The sequence below is a fragment of the Pezoporus flaviventris genome, unplaced genomic scaffold (genome assembly GCF_033815535.1).
Source record: "Pezoporus flaviventris isolate CSIRO_AGI_PZ_B2104156 unplaced genomic scaffold, CSIRO_AGI_Pfla_v1 ptg000002l, whole genome shotgun sequence".
NCBI classification, from domain to species: domain Eukaryota; kingdom Metazoa; phylum Chordata; class Aves; order Psittaciformes; family Psittacidae; genus Pezoporus; species Pezoporus flaviventris.
This window is the reverse complement of record NW_026892550.1, coordinates 64,298,655-64,319,756: the sequence shown is the minus strand read 5'-3', so window position 1 is coordinate 64,319,756 and position 21,102 is coordinate 64,298,655. Positions and strand designations below refer to the sequence as shown.

The 21,102-nt window shown below is 45.0% G+C and overlaps 2 protein-coding genes across 4 annotated transcripts in view; one reads left to right on the top strand and one right to left on the bottom strand.

Moving 5' to 3' along the window:
* Positions 1-274: 274 nt before the first annotated feature.
* On the top strand, positions 275-8,332 carry NOCT (nocturnin). Its single transcript, XM_061442315.1, has 3 exons — positions 275-526; positions 5,750-6,016; positions 7,070-8,332. The coding sequence occupies exons 1-3, from the start codon at positions 328-330 to the stop codon at positions 7,903-7,905; spliced, it is 1,302 nt and encodes a 433-aa protein (XP_061298299.1). The 5' UTR covers positions 275-327; the 3' UTR covers positions 7,906-8,332.
* Positions 8,333-15,094: 6,762 nt separating this feature from the next.
* ELF2 (E74 like ETS transcription factor 2) overlaps positions 15,095-21,102 on the bottom strand; it is a 36,125-nt gene continuing 30,117 nt past the window's right edge. For all 3 annotated transcript variants that reach the window (XM_061442347.1, XM_061442364.1, XM_061442357.1), the window contains 4 exons: positions 20,758-20,838; positions 17,996-18,188; positions 17,252-17,605; positions 15,095-16,836 (listed from right to left, as the gene is read on the bottom strand). In XM_061442347.1, coding sequence (XP_061298331.1) covers positions 16,209-16,836; positions 17,252-17,605; positions 17,996-18,188; positions 20,758-20,838 — 1,256 coding nt within the window. In that variant the 3' untranslated portion in view covers positions 15,095-16,208. The remainder of the gene's footprint in view (positions 16,837-17,251; positions 17,606-17,995; positions 18,189-20,757; positions 20,839-21,102) is intronic.

Below are 21,102 nucleotides of genomic sequence, written 5' to 3'. Positions count from 1 at the left end.
GGGACGGGGGGTGTGTGTCGGGAGCGCATCCCGTGTACTCGGCCTTCCCGGCGCAGCGCGCCAAGCCCGCGGCAGCGGGAGGCGGGGAGCGGCCGCAGGAGGTGCCACCCCGCAGTCCCAGCGGGTGGGTTTAGCGCGGGCGGCGGCGGCACCCGTGCTGGGTCCATCCCCTACTCCCCCCCCTTGCGGATGGTAGGTCCCGGATGTACCGGCCGCGCGGGGAGCCGCCGCAGCCGCCTCTATAAGCGCCGCCGCGGGGCGGGTGCGGAGCTGCTGCTCGACTCGTCCCGTCCGGTCCCGCTCCGCTCCGCCCACCCCGTCGGGAGCATGTACCAGGGCCCTGCGCGCTGCCTGTGCTCGGCGCTGCCCGCCCTTTCCTGCGCACCCGTCGCGGCTGCCTCGGTCACCCTCCTGCCGCCGCGGCCCCGAGCACCCCCGCCGCCCCTCGGCCCCGCCGCCCCGCGGGCAACAGCCGCAGTAGCAGCGGCGGGAGGCCCGTCCGCCCCGGGGGCGCCTCCCCGCACAGGTAGGTACCAGGGGAGAGAGGTGTGAGGCAGCCCTGGGGCGTGTCTGCGGGAACTGGGGCGGAGGGGGGGGGGGTACAGCGGGAGCGCTCGCTCAGGTAACTAGCCCCGGAGCCCGGGGGGGACGGGAACGCGTGGACTACATTGCTGAAGCTTCAAGTGGCCCTGCAGTGCTAAGGCAGCAGCCGTGGCTTACGCTCATAGGCGTGAGTGAGTGCCATCGGTGACAAGCTGACAGGCGCTGCTGCACAGCCCAGAAACGAGGGGTTCAGCCAGGGCCAGGTGCCCAAGTGCAGCTGGCTGCATGAGATGATCCCAGGTACTCGTTGGGGGACTCGCTTGGTGTCCCAAGGCCTTTATCCTGCTGTCAGAGGTGTGCTGTTGGCTGACTGAGCTGCTCCCTCCTCCTCCAGTGTTGCACTCTGTAGTGTAGGATATACTTGACTCACAGTGGTTTGTTTTTTTTTCTACTAGAGACAGTGGGAAAAGCCCAGGTTACCCTCAGGCAGGCAAAGGCAGTGATGCTAAACCATCAGGCTCCTGCTTGCCTGTACCGTTAAATGATTATGTCCCGTTTTTCATTCCCAAAATGAGACCTGGAAAGTGTTCAAAGTCCCGTGTGTCCTTGGGTGCATGCTCTGCCTGGAGTCCATGTGAGGAAAGCACCTTGGCACGGACCGTGCTCCCTCCCTCCGTCCCTCCTCTGTGCCCGCTGACCTGTGCTGCGGCTTAGAGCAAGCAGTGACACACCTGCCAGGCTTCGGCTGCTCACATTCAGCCTTAAGCCGCGTCTCTTGATGAGCAGCTTGCTTCTGAACATGGCTGAAAACACCCAGAGCAGAGGCTCCCAGTGGAAGCTGGGGCAGTGACCACCTTTGCTCCATCTGCTGCTTTGCAGTAGGAGAGGGAAGATGTCCCTGTGCCAAGTATTGATTCTGTGTATTACTCAGGACAGAATTTGAGGCTCCCTTCTTTTTCTGGTGTTGCCTGTTGATCAGGCAGCACCTCCCTTGCTGTGATGAGCTCTCTGAATCCTTGTGTGAGGGTTCACGCTCCACTGTGCATAAGACTGACCTAGGTGCCAAAATCAGGACTCGGACTTTAAGCAGCAGCAGCTGCAGCTTTGAATGTGGGTGGCCCAGGGCTATTCCATAGCTGCCCCAAACAAGGCTGTATATGTAGCATGATACCCTGTAACATAGGATGTGTCACATGGGGACAGCATCTGCCAAGTTTCTCCTTGGAACTGGGGTTGCAGTGAGGGCATCTCTGGCTGCCTCAGTAGTGGAGGCTGATGCAACTACAGACCCGGCTGCAGGTGTGGAGGAGCCATTCAATGGGCAGTGAAATGCCTGTGGTGAGCAAGGTGGGGGCTCTTGGCCAGCAGAGGTGCTGGGAGGTAGGAGATGAAAGGAAGGGATACCAGAGTGCTGTTCATCTTACCCAACAGGTAAGGGTACTGGCTGTCATACCCCTCTGCAACTCCCTGGTCTACCTGTGCACTGCAGTCTTCATCTTTGAGGCAAAGTACTTAAAGTCCATGCTTGTTGCCCAGGATCCTAGAAGTTCATCTCATCTGTGCTATTATTGCTGGATGAACAAACTGAGCTTTGCACCCTGTTCTTCTAAAGCTTAATGAATGGTTTAGATTCTTTCCCTGCCCTTACTGTGATGTGGCACCACCCTTGCTGAGAGGTAGGCCTTTTTATTTTAAGCACCTTGAATAGTAGTTGCTGAGCTGGTGCTCCCCATTACAACACTGAACCAAGAGAATTGCCTCCATGTGCAGCACCTACTGCTAAAGTGCAAGCTCAGGAGTCCACTTGTTCCTCTGCGTACACCAGCACAATGGTGTCACAGCGCTGACAGCACTGTCCCAGCAAGTTACAGCTCATTTAACTTGAGCTGTAAGGATCTCAGTGGTGACCTTGTACTTGCCCCGCTGCTGTGGACATGTTAAGCATTACGAAAACAGCAAATGGATTTTGTGTTTGGAGTTTCAATGTTCAGGTTGCTGCTCTGGCCCCTGTTCTGCAAAACAGTTCAGCCAGTGCTGTGATGGTTCCAGGACTCTGGGGACAAAGGATTTGAGCAGTTCATCAGTCATCTTAAGCTGGAGTCCCCCTTCAGCCAAGGACTTCCAGGACTTCCAAGCCACTTCCAACTGGCCTGAAAGTGTTCCATTTACAGTCCAGGGCCTCTTTCACCCAACATTCCCTGGGCTCTCAAAAGAAGACAGAAAATCCTTTTCCTTCCAGAGACATGACTGACTTTAAAAGCTGTTGAATCTGTGCTGCAGCTGGGCCATAGCACATCCCGTGCAGGTTAGGTTATTCCTGACTCTCCCCAAAGAGCTGGATACCAGAGGGATGATGAGATTTAGACAGCACTTTGTTTGCAGCGTGGCAAATGCATGACTGAACTTAGACTTCATCCTGCTGTAATAGATGTATGCTGCTCAGGGCTTTAGGGTGGACTTTGGGCTCAGGTACATTACACCTAGATTTCCCTTTCAATATTCTCCTTCTGATTCAGGCTAAGCAGTGAGCAGCCAAAGCTCTTGCTAATGGCTTTTTGCAGCAGAATAAGTCTGTTATTCCTTTGGAGAGCTCTGCATGAGCTGTTTTCATCAGTGGCATGGCAGGGGCTGTGCAGAAGCCACTGCCTTCATGTGGGTTTCCCTCCTGGCACAGTCCTAGCCAGGCACTGGGAAGGGCAGGCGTGCGTATTTGTGGGTAGAGCTGCACATGGTGTAAAGTTTCTGGCTGTACTGAGCTGCTGAGGGCACCCCTGAGGTAGCGGAAAGCACCATGTACTGCTTTCCAGTAGTAAGCACCAGTACAGCTTTCCAGCTGCAGCACTTCACTATGGGTTGTGCCTACCCCAAAAATAGGCAAGAAGCTCCCTTTGGAGCTTTCATTAAAAGCTCCATTGATTTCTTTGGGTTTCTGCATGGCTGCCTGGCAGCTCTGGTAGCGTGTGATCTGGACCCTTCTGTAACCAGCACAGAGCATGCTTTTGTTCCTGCTCCCCATCCTCCTTCACGGCCTATCAGGGCCCTGCTTAGGGATTTCATGTTTGGGCCTCATTCCCTCGCTATTAAATGGCATTTCTTCTACTTCAGCAGTACTTGGCTTCTTGACAAGAATTGTAAACTTGTAAAGGCTGCAGAAACTGAAATGCTTTAAGCACAGTTCCCCAAGAAGGACATTCATGTTTGTCACCCCAAGCTTACATCTCGGTGTGAGGAACTTCTGGTACTGTAAAAAGATGGAGATGGGGAGATAAGTCCTACATGCAGTTTAAATTCCCGATCTACAACTTTCTTAGACCTGTTCACTGTTCCACTGGCTTACACATACAAAGCTTTTATGAAAACAAGTACTTTTAGCTTCTTTAAAAGTACCTGTTTTCCTAAAGACAAGGACACGAGGCTTCTGCTCAGGTCTTTCTTTTCTCTTTTACTCCTAAGTGTGTTTATTGAACTGTCAAGGCTTCCATCTTCCTGCCTTCCTTCTAGCCAGGTCTGTCCCTATCATGTGTCTGTCACCAGCTCTTACAATTGATAATGCTGCAGTTCACACTAGCAAAGGTTGAGCATGCAGTTGTGTTGGGTAGCACTCCACATCTGCCATGAGATGACAAGTCTTTTCTGCTTCCAAGTAACTGAAATTACAAATAAGCTTGCTAAAACACTGCTGTGGGGCAACAGCCGTGCAACACTGAACTGCTTTTGCTCAAGATTACTTTTGCAAAGCACATTCACAGTAAATAAGTTGAGACAACGATGAAGCCCTGTCAGTGGTGCCTCTTGTGCAAGTGCTGCTCTTCCTGCCCGTGTTTGAAGGGAAACCAAGTGTCCAGACAGGTTACTTGGGCAGAGCACTGAGCATGGAAAAGAGCAGACAGCTTCTTTCCAAGTGCTCCCCATGTGCTGTGGTAGGGGTGGCACTTCAGAGCTAAGCCCTCCTCCCAAGGAAGGGTTGGAAGAGATCTTGGAGTGTGCTTGGCCATGGCAAGGACTTCAGGCAGAGATGTGTTAAGGATGTCATGAACTCTGTGAATTGCCCCACAGCTACCCTGTGCTCTTGACACTAATAGTCTCCTGCGTGCTTGCAGTAAGCAAGCCTCAGGGCATTTACTGCTGCACTGTGCTGCTTGTGCTCTTGTGAAGTGGGAGGAGGTATTTCATAGAACAGTAGTCATGAGAGCTGCTGTCTCAAAGGGGTGGCTCTGCTGCTGACCCCTGCTGAGAGAAGAGGGCTGCAGCCACCTTCTGTGCGTAAACCAAAGGGCAAAACAAGAGTGGGACACAGCATCTGTGGAAGCTGTGACCGAATGTGGGATGGGGGGGCCTCCCTGCAGGAGACATGGGGTCAGAGGCTAGGTGCATTAACAGAGAGAACTGGGGCACAGCTGCTTATTTGCAATGCAAGGATGTGTGCTTAAGATGGCCAAAGGAGATGTGGGGAGGGCTGCTGGACTGCAGGGTGTGCTGGAAGCTGCTGAGCTGGGGTACAGTGTGAAGGACTAAGGAGCTGAAGGGAGAAAGGAGGGTGAGGTTGTAGGGCAGCAAAGGGGAGCTGGAGCGAGCCCCTTCATTCCACATCCAAAGGTCTAAGCCAGCAGAAGCATTTGGCCACTCTGTGCTCACTGAAATGTTCGTTGCTGCTTTTGGGGCAAGTGAAGCTGTGATTTGAGTTTGCTATTAAATATTAACCTGAGGGAGTGAGTTGCTGTGCTTGGTGCTCTGCAGGAAGGAAGCCAAGAAGCATCCCAAATAGGCACAGGGTACTGGGGTGTGTCTCCATTAGAGACATGCTGCACACGAAATAAGGAGCAAGCAGTATTTGTCTACCTGCTGGGCTCCCTCCTCTGAGAGGAGGAAAAAAGTACACTATTCTGCTGCCTACACCACATGCAGAAGTGAATCTTAGCCCTACAGTTCTGGATGAAAAAGTCCTTCCCTTAGAAGACGCCTGCACGATGTCTTAAACCAGATCATTTGCACGCTGCAGAAGTTAGCAGCCCCTGGTAATAAGCAAAATCCAATGAAACTCTGGACAGAATTAACGTTATCTCTGCATCCTTCTTATTTTATGTCAGATTCAGGCTCTTTTGCAGAAAGCACACATTGCTGGCACTGTAACAAGGTTATCTACAGGGTACCTAAGTGATGAGAAGAGTCGCAGTGGACATCTCTAACACCGTTTTTTCCCTTCCAGTGTGTTCCATGGGAAACAGCACCAGCCAGCTCTACAGCGCACTCACCAAGACGTTAAGCAGCAGCGCCGTGTCCCAGCACCAGGACTGCCTGGAGCAGCCGGACTCTGCACGGCTGGATCCTATAGACCCCAAGGACCTGCTGCAGGAATGTCAGATGGTTCTGCAGAAACGGCCACCCCGCTTTCAGAGGAACTTTGTGGACCTGAAGAACGCTGCCAGTAACCACCGCCCCATTCGGGTCATGCAGTGGAACATCCTTGCGCAAGGTAGGAGATGCCTCTAAGCTCAAGGTGTGACCTTGAAACCAAATGCAGCAATGAAAGCCTTTAAATGGAGTTGTGTCTGTGTGGTTAGGCATGACTGGGACTGGCAAAGCAAAGGGTGAGGTGAGCTACATGAGGCTGAGGGTTGGAGGGACATTTTCAGCACTTGGAGTAGTGGCTTGCCTTACATCCTATAGGAAATGAGAAAAAGTCTGTCCTTGCAGCTGTGATGCCAAAGGTAGCCCTGGATGCCTGTCTAAACCTAACACAGTATAGTCAAAAAGCTGTGACCCATCACTCTTAGGTAGCTGGTAACCCCTAGAAAAGACAGACTCATCCTTCCCTAAGGTTTATTATTTGTAGAGCTTCTCTGTAGTGTTCCAATTGATTATTTTTTTTTTTGTAAACTATTCAGAGATTCAGATCTGTTACAGGAATTCTTAATTCTTCAAAATAATATTAAACTGATTTTGTTTTTTTTTTTCCTCGGACCCCTAAAATCCAAGCTGTAAATTGACTTATACAACAGCCTCATCTTAAAATCTTTTGGGGTGGGAGATCCCCCATCTAGAGCCTGCCTTAATATTCTGCTGTTAAGTCAGTCCTATCCCACTGCATTTTGTCCTTGGTTTTAAGGTGTGGCAGCCATATGTGGAAACACCACAGAGTAGGGACTGTTGGGAAGGCAGGGAAGGAGTCTAACTTGTAACTGTAAAGGGAACTTAGCTTTCTTTTGGACAGACTTCAGTGTTTTGTGAAGGGGTTCTCAAACCGACTGGCACCCTTAAAGTCAGCAGCTCCTCCTGAGAAACCCATCACCTGCATGAGGGATGTACACATCTTTTACAGAGAAAGCAAAGCCTTGTGTCACTTCCCTTTATAACCTCTTACACCATGACAGACTGACTGGTTTCATATAGGGCTGCAAGCAGCTGCTGCAGGATGGGAGCTGGCTCCTGAGAGCAGAGCCTTACCTCTGCAAAACCTGGAGTAACACAGCCCATTTTAGCTATTGACAACTGTTTATTTTTCTCTTGCTTTCCCTGCTAATGCCAGCTCTGGGTGAAGGCAAAGACAACTTTGTGCAGTGCCCCATGGAAGCTCTGAAATGGGAGGAGAGGAAGTGCCTCATCCTGGAGGAAATCCTTGCGTACAAACCGGACATCTTGTGCCTGCAAGAAGTTGACCACTACTTTGACACCTTTGAACCACTCCTCAGCCGACTGGGCTACCAGTGTACTTTCTTCCCGAAGCCATGGTCCCCATGCCTGGATGTGGAGCAGAACAACGGGCCGGATGGCTGTGCCTTGTTCTTTGTCAAAGACCGCTTTGAGCTCATCAACAGCGCTAACATCCGGCTAACAGCCATGAAGCTGAAAACCAACCAAGTGGCCATAGCTCAGACACTGAAGTGCAACGAAACTGGAAGACTGTTCTGCATTGCCGTCACTCACCTCAAAGCCCGTACGGGCTGGGAGAGGTTTCGGTCTGCGCAGGGCTGTGATCTTCTCCAGAACCTGAAGAGCATCACCCAAGGTGCAAAGATCCCTCTGATCATCTGTGGAGACTTCAATGCGGAGCCAACTGAGGAGGTCTACAAAGAGTTTTCCAACTCTAGCCTCAACCTAAATAGCGCGTACAAGCTGCTGAGCCCTGATGGGCAGTCGGAGCCCCCTTACACCACCTGGAAGATCCGGCCATCGGGGGAGTGCCGGCACACGCTGGATTATATCTGGTATTCCCAGCATGCCTTGATTGTGAACTCAGCCCTGGGCTTGCTGACTGAAGAGCAAATAGGACCCAATAGGCTGCCGTCATTCAATTACCCTTCTGATCACCTATCTCTGGTGTGTGACTTTAGTTTTAATCAAGACCCCGACAGACTGCTGTAATGTGTTGGAATGCCACCTGGTATTGCAGTGTCTTAACTCACCACTGGTTTATTTTAGAGAAGACTTTTGAAGCTGGAAGCTATTGAAGAATGATGAAATACTGTTGACAAAAAATTATTTCAGGCACTTGTTTGGAGTCACATCTGCCTTTCAGTGCTTGTGAATCCGGATCCTCCAAGGGAGGAAGAAAGGAGTCTGTGTTCTCATTGTGGTATGCTTGCCATGTCAGGGTTTGAAAACTAGAAGGCAAATGAGCTTTACCCTTTCACTAACCCTGTGTTTAAGGTTTTAATCCTCTAATGAATGCGGAGGCCTTAGTATTTAAATCAAAACACTTGTGTTTGTAAAACAACTTGCCCTGACAGCATGCTGATTTTATTTATTTCATGTTTAGCTTGTGCAAGTACCAAAGGGAACGAGGCTTGACTACTCAGTGAGATTCTCTTAAATCTTTTTTTGGTCCAATTAATGCGGTTTACACATGAACAAATCCAAGCTCACACTAGTGTTGTCCTCATTTTTACATGACTTGAGATGATGATTTCATTACAAGTGAATGGATAATAGCACAGTGTGAGGAAAGCCCCCTCCAGAAAGAGCAGGTGAAGAAATAAGCAGCTAAGTGTGTCACATAGTAGTATCCTATGAATGTGCATGTGTCCATTGCACACATCCAGCCTGTAGGTATGTATACACAGTGACCCTGACCTCTGTCCCTTCTGTGCTTCCCTCCAGAGGATGCATCTAACCAGGGAGTATTTCCTCCTCTTCTTCAAATACAACTTTTCTAAGTGGTTCAATATTACTGTTTCAGTGAAGGGCCAGTCTTTGTGTTGAAAGACTTTCTTCTATTTATCTTCAGAATCTAAAGCTACACTGGAACCTGTTAGAAGATAAAGTTTATTTATAGAGAAGTGTGTGATCCTGCATCTGACTTGAAATCATACAGCAACAGTGCTCAGGAGCCTCTTTCTGTGGCCCAGGGGAACTCTAGCTAAGCACCTAGGCTACATTAGAGCTGTGTTAGTGTAATAACTCTTGTGCATGGAGTGGTGCTTATTAGCATGACATTGGTATTGCACATATGGGTTGTAAATATGCCACTATGCTGGAAAATGAGGTAGGGAGAGAGGATGAGAAAGAGACAACTGTTGGAGCTGACTGACATGTAGATAGTTGAGAAAGATGAGGCAGAACAAATAAAGCTGTACTTCCATGTCAAGTAAGGCCTGTAGTAACTATTAAATGTTCCAGGTGTTTATTAATAAAAGCCTTTGGCAAAAAAAGTCATGTCTCTGCTGTAATTTTCATTTCCCTGTCATAAGCATGTGACTGCTCAAGCTTCAAGTTAGTGGCCATGCTACCCATGGTCCTTTACCCATGGTCCTTTTCCCCTGGCCCTGCAGTCCTAATCTTACAAGTTGGTACAGCTGCTGTTTCCATGGCAAGTGCTCTTTCTCAGACTTGAAATTCCCGGGTTCCACAGAGCACTTGTAGGAAAGGAGTTACCTTTAGCCATGTTAAGCTGCTCTCTGTCCTAGATAAAGATGAAGCCTAGACTGTTACTGTAAACACTACTCTTTCCAACAGTTGTGTGGAGCAAACAACCTGGCCAGTACTGCAAAGCAGGGTGCAGGTATTCCTCCCTGAGGGCTGATAAGCATGCCTAGCAGAGCTGGCTCTTCACAACAGGCAGCTGCATTTGTCACTTTCTTTTAAAACATCATTTGAAGAGCAAGAAATGACACAGGTATGTGCTTTACACAGCCTGTGAACTACTGTATCAGTGTTGCTGGTAAGCCAAATAGAGAATCTGGCAACTAGAAGTCCCAAATTCCCATACAAATGCATTCCCTTTCAGGCAAAAAAATGAAGTGCTGTGTTGCACAGCCATAACACTGCATGTGTTCCTGACTCTTGCAGGATGGTGGCTATACATTTCAAAGCAGAGGATCTGAGGCCTCTCTTACCAGCCTGGAATGCAGGACTCCTTGAGTGAGTGTGGGTTTAAAATTTCCTGGACAGAAAGGATTTTATAGCTAAGGAGCCTGTCTTGCCTGGTGAATACTACAAGGCAGAAGGGGTGGCTCTTTTGGGGGAGATTCTGAACCAGAGATGGAACACTCCAAATGCAGATTTTTAAGCATCCCTGCCATAGACATTACATACTGGCTAGACTGAGACTGCTTCCTTCTCACAGTGCTGGCTGCCCTCAGCTGCAGTCTGAGGGGGTGAGATGCAGTGCTGCTTCTCCCTTGCAGTTATCTTCTCTTAGGATCTTCCCTCAAATGGTCTTGCAAGGAGGAGAAAAAATACAATTGCCCATTAACAAAGGTATCTAGCCATCTGTAGCTAAAGTCATCTAAGAACAACACCCCAATGTGGACCTATAAGATAGTACCTTTAACAAGTCAAATCCTTGCTCATCCACCACAGTCACACCAGAAGCTGGAGTTTCCATTCAGATCCTTTTGGCAGTTTCTAGAAGCAACTACATGTGAGGTAGAAAGCTGTGACTTAAGAGCAAGGGTGATACTGTACTCAGATCTGTATTTGGGGGGAAAAAAGCCCAACAAACACCACAACCCAAAGCCAAACAAAAAAACCAACAAACCAACCAAAAAACTCCCACACCACCAAAAAGCCCAGAATTTACCTTTTACTTTTGCAGGAGCAGCTCTGTTTTCCAAGGCCTGCCTAGGGTGCCCATCAATGTGGCACCGTTTCCTCCTGCCAGGGCACAGAACTGCAGCACTGATTATGGCAGGCTTCAGATAACAGCAGGAGCTGAACTCCCACAGCTACCAAACTGCCACCATCACTCTCTCAGGGTGAGGGTGTTTGGTATCTGGATGGTTCTTAAGTCATTTTACTCAGCCCCTTGTTTTCAGTGCTAACTCTCCTAGCAAAAAAAAACAAGCTGTGGAGAAGCAGCATGATCTATGTGATAGTGCCATCACTGCAGAGCTCTCCTGAAGTGCAAAAGGCTGGGATTCTTATTTCACCCTGCACACGTGACAGATGTTCACTGCTGCATATCCTTAAAGGGTAATTTTGAAGGCGAGGGCAGGGTGGAATAACTCTGAAAAGTCTGGGGTCTCTCCCCATCACAAGGCAATTCTTGGTATCATACTCATCCCTGCTATAGCCCAACATTGAATCCTTGCTGCTGTACTTTAATAAGAGGTAGACAAGACACAGAAATTAACTGGTAACTGCCATCAGCTTCACCCTTTTATTCCAGTCCTTGCTATAAAATACATTTTGGAGACAGTCTCTAGTGGAAAACTGAAGTGAAATATTGCTCCTGCTTTGTTTCATGCAGGAAAAGGCTGGCTTACAGCACTAATGCTTTTTGCCTGCTATAATTATCAGTACACTAAATATTCTTAATAGGAAGAAGCAGGAGGGTTTTTAATTTTTTTTCCTATGTGGCAGCATGACTCTTACAGTAAAAATGTTCTCAAAGGTCTTCTTGTGGCTGTCTGCCTTATAAGCACACCAAGGCTAAAAAAGTCTCAACAGATCCCTTGCTTAATCTTGAATAAAAGCTGCGTGAGCTTTAGCAGTGACAGTTTTCCCTTACCCTCAGCTAGCTGAAGGAAGAAATGACCCACTTACTTACTTGCTGAAAGGCAGAAGCTGTCGCAAGCTTATTAAAGCACCATCTCTCCTGGAGAACAATTAGATCAGAAGCAGATAGAATCACTTGGATCTTCTTCACTTAATAAGCTTAACACCTGCTATTTGAATGGTGTCTACAAGGCAGAAACTGAGGTTAGCTTGTTCTGGCTGTGACAGCCATCATGCGTAACAGATCCTTGCTGTAGGTGTCACGGTGAGCAAGAACTGAGGCTTCAGGCACCTGTCCATTTTCCCATTAACTCCTGACTGCCCCTGGCTTACTGATCCTTGATCTGCTCAGATGTAATTCCCAAAAGTCCTAGAGTTGAGAAAATCAATTAGCAAAAGATCCCAGGAGCTCAGCCTTGTCAGCAACACACTTTAGCCAGATCACCTGAGCTGTGTTAAGGCACAGAACCCTTTGCTAAGCAAGACAGACTTGGTCCAAGAGAGAGTAACAAAACCAGTGGTCTCCAGGGTGGGATTCCCTTTTCAACTTTTCTTGCCACAACCCAGAAATGTTTATATTCAGGTCTGAGTTGCAACTCGCAGTTAAGATTTTTTTTGTGGATTACAGTGTTACCCTATCCTATAACCTACTATTGTAGTTACTTGAAACATAAAAATGTTTGTATCTGTAAAGTCAGTGATACTATGCCTGTATTATGTCTGAATGCCTTCTGCCTGAATTGTGCCCTCTTCTCTAGAAAAGTTACACTTGCCAAGGATGAATTAAAAAAAGCTCACATCTAGAAAAGTTACTACTTGCCAAGGATGAATTAAGTCCGGGCTTTTCTACGTGAGCCACCAGCTTCAGGTGTAAAAGCCAATCCCAGTTTCACACATGGACAAAATAAGAGGTTTTTCAATGGGATTGCATAAGGCTAGGAGTATAGCTAGATACGAACTTAAATCGTTTAGTATCCCTTTGTCTGTTTCAGATTTCAAACCTGACTAAAGTTCCCTTTTCCAAAGGTCACATCCTCCGACACCATTAGTAAAACCATTTTTTGTCCACATCATAATTAATTATGTCAGCATAGAGCAGCATGTCGAACAGCAAGCTTGCACAGACCCAGATAAAGATCAAAGACTCAAGTTACACGTGGGAATCTTGCTCCTCTGCCACTTAGCTGTATAAACGCCCAGGAAGAGTCTGCCTCCTGTAAGAAGCATGGCTTGATACCTTGATCACATACCACCTCCAAAGAACAACCGGATCTCAGGACAACTCAAGAGGAACCACATGCACACAAAGCAATGCTGAAGAGCTGTGCTTAAGCAGATACACTGAAATCACTGACACTGTGATTTTTAATTTACCTAGCAGCTAAATTAAAAAGGTGAAGAGAACAAAGACATACATGGAAAGGTTAACAAAAAGCATCTTCACTGTTTAAAGCCGTGTTAAGTACCCTCTCCATTTGAGTTACAGCACATCCTTATGCAGATTGAGATCCACAGCACTTAACTCTGATAAATGTTCCCTGGCAGTTGGTAGCATGCATGCCACTCACCCGGTGGCCAGTGGAGAGAGCCACAGGACCATCGCCAGTCCAGTGGCAAGATGCAGCACCACGGCTGCAAGCTGCTTACCGCAGCAGTAGCAGAGACATGCGCCTTCATTCCTTGTCATTTTTGCCATTACACGATGAAGTCTTGGCTTTAACTTAAGAGGAGGACATCAGCTGGAGATCTTCATCTATTTCCAGGAAGAGTTTGTCCCCATTTGACTTCCAGTGTATCTAAATTGGGTGTTGGCAAGGTCTCAACTACAAATACTTCAGATAGACATTTCATGCTCTGAGATATAGCACCTTTCATGTAGATCAAATAACAGCCATTTAGAAAAGGGTTTCTTACAGAAAAGACTTAAAAATGTAGGTTTAAAAATGCTATTACTTTTCTCTCTGATTTTTCCTACCTCTCTTCTCACTGCTCCATTTCCCTTTGCCCAGAACATTAGAGCCTCTCAAGACTACCAAATTAGTCAATCCACTTCCCTTTCTGTCCTACCTCTTTCTTGGCAACATAAATCCTCTTCCTTCTACATCACCTCCTGTGAAGGAGTCTTTGTCCTTTGTCCCAGGCCAAGAACACAGCTTATCTGTAAGAACCTCTGCTTCTTTGTGTTAACTGCTGGTGGACAGATTGCTGCCTTCTACACCATGCTTTGTTACCTGCTTCAGTTTGTTCATTCATTCTTAAGCTCTGCTTCCCTGCTTAGAGTATGAAGAAGAATTCCTTTTTCAAAAGACTTTCGAAGTTCCCCACATGCTGGCCTGGCTGTACAGAGCTACTCCCACATTTCTTACCAGTGCTTATTGCTAGAACTCTGTAGAGGTAACTCATTCTTCAGTATTAGAAGTTAAAGGGAAAAAAATAAACTCCAATATAAGTAATTAATTAATGGGGTCTCCTTTATAGTTACTGAAGGCTTCCATTCCAGATCGCCTGAAATTGCTCCTCCAGGCAAGATTTAGATGGTCATTTAAATTATTTCAAGATTACCCAAGATTCTGCTCTTAATACTTTCCAGGGCATCTCACTAGGAGCTGGGAGTGCCACAGGGCACCTGGCTACCCACAAGCTGATGTGCTGCTTTCTCTGGTAACTCTTGCAATGCCAGTGTGGTCCCCATGAAAACAAGGTAAGCTACCTTACATCTATTTTAAGCCAAATTCTTGTACATGGACTGCAGCTACAGAGCAATTTGTGTACTGTGTGTTCTCACCCGAGGTCTACCCTGTAGTAATGTATCATGATACCTGTGACTTCAGTGCAACTATAAACAGAAAACCTATTTAGATACTTACTTTGTTCAGGAAAAAAAAAAAAAAAGTCTACCTAAAGTCACGTATTTCTGCTGAAGCCAAAATATTAAAAGTCGGAAATGTCAATGGCAACTACATAGAAAGGACTACCAGTAAAACTCAGTATTTCTCTTTTCTCACAGTTTCTCCCTACCAATACTTCCAGTTTGCCTCTATGAGAAGAAAGATTTGTACACTGGAGTAGCCTAGTCCTCTTATTTCTACCTTTCCTTTGCAATGCAGCCTTAGGAAATCAAGGTGTGGTTGGAGGAACACGTAGCTCACATAGCTCCAGAACTTACCAATTTGAGTCTCAGTCACTTAAGCAAACAGTCTTCTTTGCATTAAAACAATTTGGGAGCACATACAAAGTTGTGTTTTAATGCAAAGTTGTTAGCTGGAGGGCAGTAACTTCTTAAGCTACTCAAGTTATTCTACAAGCACTCGTATGATTAGCCACAATGTAAGAACACTGCGTATGCCTACTGTCCTAAACAGGCATTACAGAACTAGACCCCTGTCAGAAGTTACCTCACCAGCTACTGCAAGCTTCACAGGTATTTCACTGAAAAATACTTCAGTGTACTGTGTGAGTTGGTCAGCCATGCGCAGTACAGGAGTAGTGAGGAGCTCCAAACTTCCACACTACATCAGCTATCTTATGCTGAATGCCTGGAAGATTTCAAATAAGCAAAGAAGGTGTTTAATAGTTTGAAAGGATAAAGTAAAAAAAAAAAGCAGACCAAACACCATTAAATTTCATTTCTATATTTCAGTAAAACCTACTTGAATACACTTTGAAACAAGAGTACAACAAAATAGAATATACTTCAAATGTTGAATATACAAACTATTATAGTTCATTCTGAACACTGGTACTTCCCTCTTTAACTTCAACTAAAAAAATTTACAGGTTTAGAACTACCTGACAAAAGCTCATGCTGGGCGTGACCTTTCAAGTGACAGGGTAGAGCTGAAACTGAAATGTATGCACGGATGTCAAGGCTAAGTGAGAGACACAGGTATGTTCCAGCAGAAGGCGGAAAGCCTGCTGCCATTTTGTCCACAATTAAGAAATTTAGACAGACTTTTAACTACCATACAAAATATGTTACATGTAATTCTATAACAATACTGTGCTAGGTACAAGATTTTTAAAAAATTTGTTTTAATAAAAAAGCTTTACACAAACAAGCCATTAGCTTATTTCAAGAAAGATAACTGAAAATCAGTCTAAGGCTTTCATTTTGAATCTGCTTAAGCTGTATGATACAAAAAAAAAAATCCCTCTAGGTCTCTGTCTTCATTTAGAAGCTCTTTAATCTTCTCCTTTATTTCACATTCTACAATACCTAGGAGCAGAGTTTTTCACATAGCACCAGTTGAGTACTGCGGGCACACAGTAGTAATTGCTGGTATGCATAGAACATGCATCAAATTTTGTAACAATGAGACTTTCCTCTCCCCCTGAAAACTAAAAGCCAAGGCAAACCTCTCACACAGCTCTCTTTTTAGTGTTCCAGGTCTTAATGTAACTTGGTAACGGGTAACGTAGTGAACTGTTTGGTCCCTTTTCAGTTCCTCTCTCTTGCCTTCTCTGTAGGTTCAGCTGTTTCCCAACTGGAAGAGGAAGTTTTTGTCAGCATTATAAATGTGGTTCAATTCCCACTGAAACACGGGAAAATAAATTTTTTTTTGCAGTAAGTCTTCAACATATGCATGTTTATTGACATTTCAAAACTCTCCTTTTCGACTTGGTGATTGCATCACTTCCCTTCCCGCCCCCCCCCCCCCCCCCCCCCCAATTATGTCAGTATATTCAAAACCGTAACAGTCTACAAGTCCATGCTGGAAGCAGCCAATTCTTCATTTCTCACACGTTATGATTCCTTCTCTTTTCATTGTTACAGGAAGAGCAATAGCTGAGGGCGTGCTAACTACTACTACATGGGTTACAGTCTTGCTTCCCTCTGCCGGCTTCTCTTCTTTTACCAGCTGCAGTGTTTTCACTTCACGATCCTGTTTTAAAGCCGGTGTGTCTGATTTGACTTCTGGACTTTTTATAACTGCACTAATCACCCTGGGAGGAGTCTGGCCAGATGCCTGCTGAGCAGGCACCGATAGTCTCATTACTGGTGTCCCATGAGCTATAGACACTGGGGTTAGTGCTCTAACAGCCAACGGGGTTCCCACGATGTTAATACTTCCTGACCCAGAGAGGCCCGTTTTTGTTTGTAACTGACACTGCGTCAGTTGCGTGGCAGGGATCGTAATGATTTTGGCAGGCTGCATTGTGATTTTGTCTCCGTTCTCAGCAGAGGTTGGCATCACAGTAGGGATTGTCTGGATTACTACCTTTGGAGTTGTTGCTGTTGTTGGACTTGTGTTGGTTATTAACGGTGACCCTGCATTTACCGGCTGCACTGCCACGGTGGAGATTTTCTGTCCCAGAGAGGTCATTACAACAGGCACTTGCATTGCCACACGCACAGTCCTGCAAAATAAAGATAGATGGGTGTTTCTACACCAAAACACAGGGCACTTTTAGAGATGACAACAGGGATAGACAAATCTAGTACTTACAGATTTTTAATGGTAAAAGCAAACAAACAAGAAACACCCAAACCTTTTGCACATCTAACAACAGGACTTTGGAAATTCAGCAGCATTCATCTCTCCTTCCCTCTGAATATATAATATTAAAACGTGTAAGGGCAAGCATATTAAGAGATGGCTCTGATCACATAAACCAGACTTTCATAGTATTCTGTCAAGTTACACTGCTGCTTACACATCAGAAATGATTTCCAACATTTAAAACATAAACCAAAAAAACTAAAAGACAGCTTTCTAGCCAAAAAATTGCTTGTCATTACCAAATGACAAGCCCAAGCCACATTAATACAAACCTTGGAGTTGTCGTTGCTGGGACAGTAGTAGTGGTAGTTGAGGGACGAGATGATGATGTATCGCGCGTTGGTGAGGCAATATTCACAACTCTGGTGACTGCTTTTTCTGTTCTGGTACAGCTTAATGGAGAGGGATTTTTTCCTCCACGTGCAGAGGTTGCTGCTTTTAGAAGGTTTTCTGCAGATAAAGACACTCTTTCCAATGACTTTTCATCTGTAGGCATTGTTAAATCTTCACTGCAGGACTCACTTTTGTCATCATCTATGACAACTATATTTTTTGGCATCTCCTTAAACTGATACACAAGCCTCTGACCCTCAACTTTCGCAAGGATTCCTCTTTGATAGTAGTATCTGGAAGAAAAGTGTAATTAAGTAGTAACCAACATAGTGACAGATTTTGAAGAAAACACCATTCTGTGCTCAGAGGAAAATCTGAAGTAGCCACAGTAAAATCTACAAAGTGAGAAAATACAGAAAGAAACTGGCAGAGCATCTGAAGCATCTAGCTGAAAAAAAAAAAAATCTGACCTTTTAAATATATACTTCAGGAGCTAAACTGAACATTAACTGATAACATAAAAAGCAACAGGAACTGCAAGACACTGAGGCTTTTTAAACAGCCAAGTCAGCAAGAGGCCAAAGCATTTAAAATTTTGAAACTATCTGCCTACATTTCTATAGGCAAAATTAAGAATCAGATTTAAAATTACAGTAGAAAACATAAAGCTTAAGAGTTTTTACCTCAGAGCTCTTCCCATAGTCTCATAGTTCATGTCAGGTTTGTTTTTGTGTTTTCCCCATAGCTTGGAAACAGCTTTTGAGTCCACAAGTTTAAAGATTCCCTTCTCTCGCTGAGTCCATTTAATGTATCGAGGACAAGTATTTTTGTCCTGGAGAAGGTCCAGAAGAAACTCCCATAAGTACGTTGTATTTCCTATAACCAGAAAACATTTAAATATTAGAAACCCACTTTTAAAGATAACAGAAAGTCCTCCATACGTAGGTAACTCTGAATGACCTGAATTACAAGCAAATGTTACAGAGAGGATCCTATATAATGCAACCTGCACACACTCCTTCATTCTGTTTCATAAAGCTTCCATAAATATTTACATTCTGAAAGGAGCCAATCCAAGTGATCTGCTACACAGTGCAGGAGCCTGTTTAATCCTGCACCCCTTCTCAGTTCTTGAAAAGAAGTGTGGGAGTGTTCCAAGTCACTGCAACCTTCATCTGTAAGAAGAGTTCAGGATGTTACATCCTCCTGTCCTTCAGTATCAGAAAATGCACTGACATTTCCATTTCCTCGTAAAGCAAAAAGAAGAAGAAAATCATAGCATCAGAGTTGTGTGGCAAACACAAAATTGTGTGGCAGCCACAACTTCCCTGGGCAACCTTTGTCCCTCCAGTGCCTCACCACGTTCACAGTGAAAGGCTTCCTTTTATCTTACCTAAATCTACCTTGTTTCAGCTTAAAGCCATTCTCCTTTGTCCTGTCACTACATGCCCTTGTAAAAAGCCCCTCTACAGATTTCTTGTAGGCCCCTTTAGGCACTCAAACCTGCTCTAAGGTCTCCCCGAAGCCTTCTCTTCTCCAGCCTAAACAAGCCCAACTCTCTCAACCTGCCTTCGTAGGACAGGTTATTACTACCTATCTTAACACAGAGTAGGTTTTGCACAATGAAAGGCATTTTCTGTGGCCAGCCAGTTATTACAGCTGCCAGCTACTTGAGAATGTTAGCTGCCATCTCAAAATAGAAGGATTAATTGCCAGAAACTACAGGAATGGTATATAGTGCTGTGTGTATCAACAAACTGTCGCACTGGTACCAGCATCCACATGGAGAAGCTCAAAGACAGTTTTGCTCCTCCCAGCCACATACAACTTCTACAAGAGTATTTGTGCAAAAAAAATAGTATGTAAAGAGAAACCATGCCTGAGCTGCCAATCCACTATGTGAGGACAAAAAAATAGTACTATCTGGCTTTAATTAAAAACACTAAGAAGTCTCCAGTTCCTCCTGTATAATAAACTGAAGGCACAATTAAATCAGATTTACATCTGCCTCACTTTGCACCAAAAAAGATATCAAGTCTGCCAACAATAAGAAAAAGCATGTATTTTATGCCATTTGTAGTGTAAAATATGGAAAGAAATACCCTGTGAAAACTATAGACAGAAGTAGATCACTATGAGGAACCACAGAAATAAAAAAACAATACAAAGCAGGACCATCTCCCACTTAATAAGACAAACAGCTATAGAATGAAATCACCAGTACAGACAAAAACTAGAAGGTACAGAAAGATGGGCCTCCTTTCTCCAAGTTATTTGTGCAGTAAACTAAGAACCGGGACACAGTACTATTCACATAATGAAAATCCATAATAGTAAAATCAAAATTAAAAAAGCTAAGAAAGCTTTTAGAATACTAAAAAAAAACACAAAAGAAAAACACAAAACAAAAAATACCCACCCAAGATGTATTTTTCAGTAAAGCAGATGCAGTATCTGTGATCTCCCTTGAGGCAGACTGCTACACCCAAATCCAAAGACAGCAATGGTGGCCACTGTAGGGAACTTTAATTACTGTTGTGCTGGTTTTCATAAGCTAACATCTGCACAATGTCAGTCTCTTTCTTCCTTGCCCTACTAACAAATGTTGACAGCTCAGGAGCTGTATCTCAGATAAGCAATTACGTAAACAGAGACCTTGCTTTCAAACAAATCCCAAAATAATAGTGGAGCTGACTACTGCACATTCAGCTAGAATGCTACCACTGAAAGTCACTGAACTTTCCTTCTTCTAGCTATAGCAACATCTCCAAATGACTTTCAGTGAGGCAAATGGGAAAGAGATCCACATTTTTCACCTATAACCAGGGGAAGAGTGACACACTGTATGCCAACTCAAAGGTGACCTGTGAGCAAATGCTCTAGTCTGTCTCCCTGCTAGGTGAATAGCAGGGGCTTGAAGTTCAAGAAAGTATCCAGTTTTTGTCAGTAGAAATATTAGCCAAGTATGACTCTCCTGCACAAATTCCTCACTCAACCAGTGAAGCAGCGTATCACTGTTTTTCTCTTTAAGCCAAACTAAATTTATTAGTCAAGCCACATATTCCCACTGAAGTTTGTGAACTAAGAAAACTTACTTTCAACCATCACCATTACAAACGCCCATAAACTGCATCTACTTGAGAACAAGCCTTTCAGCAGTAGCTTAACAAATTACGTGTCTAGCAGTGAGTTAACACAAAAGACAGCACAAGTCAATAAACACAAAGCAAAGCAAATGAAAAATCAAAGCGTATTGCAGGGCACTTCTAGAGCAGCTCCACACATCCTTGTGCTAGATCTTGACAAATCTCAAGATATCAAATAAAATTAATGAAGTCAGTACAAACTCATCCAGCAAAATTTTAAAGATCTGTGTATTTCCTGGGACAGATATAATACATACACACTGCATGATTTTAAAGACTCAATAAATGGAAAAACATACCTTTGCCTTCTCGAGGTTTCTTCTTTATACCCAGATCTGGAGACCCATCAGGTATTTGTTGGGTCTTCGGTTTACGGCCAGCTGCACATAAACATGGGAGGGAAAAAGAGTATTAATCATCCACAGAATAAAAGTATTTTACAGTTTGCCTCTGCTGAAAGAAGTAGCTTGTGCATATTTTCCCCTGCCATTTCCTTGCTACAGGTATGGATAAACTTAAAATTCTTCAATTATTACGACTACTGCCCATCCAGTTTAACTCATCATTTCATTGCTTGTTTCAGAATCAGATTTAACTCAATTTCAGACAAGTTAATGGCAGGTGAGGTAAGCACCACATGCATG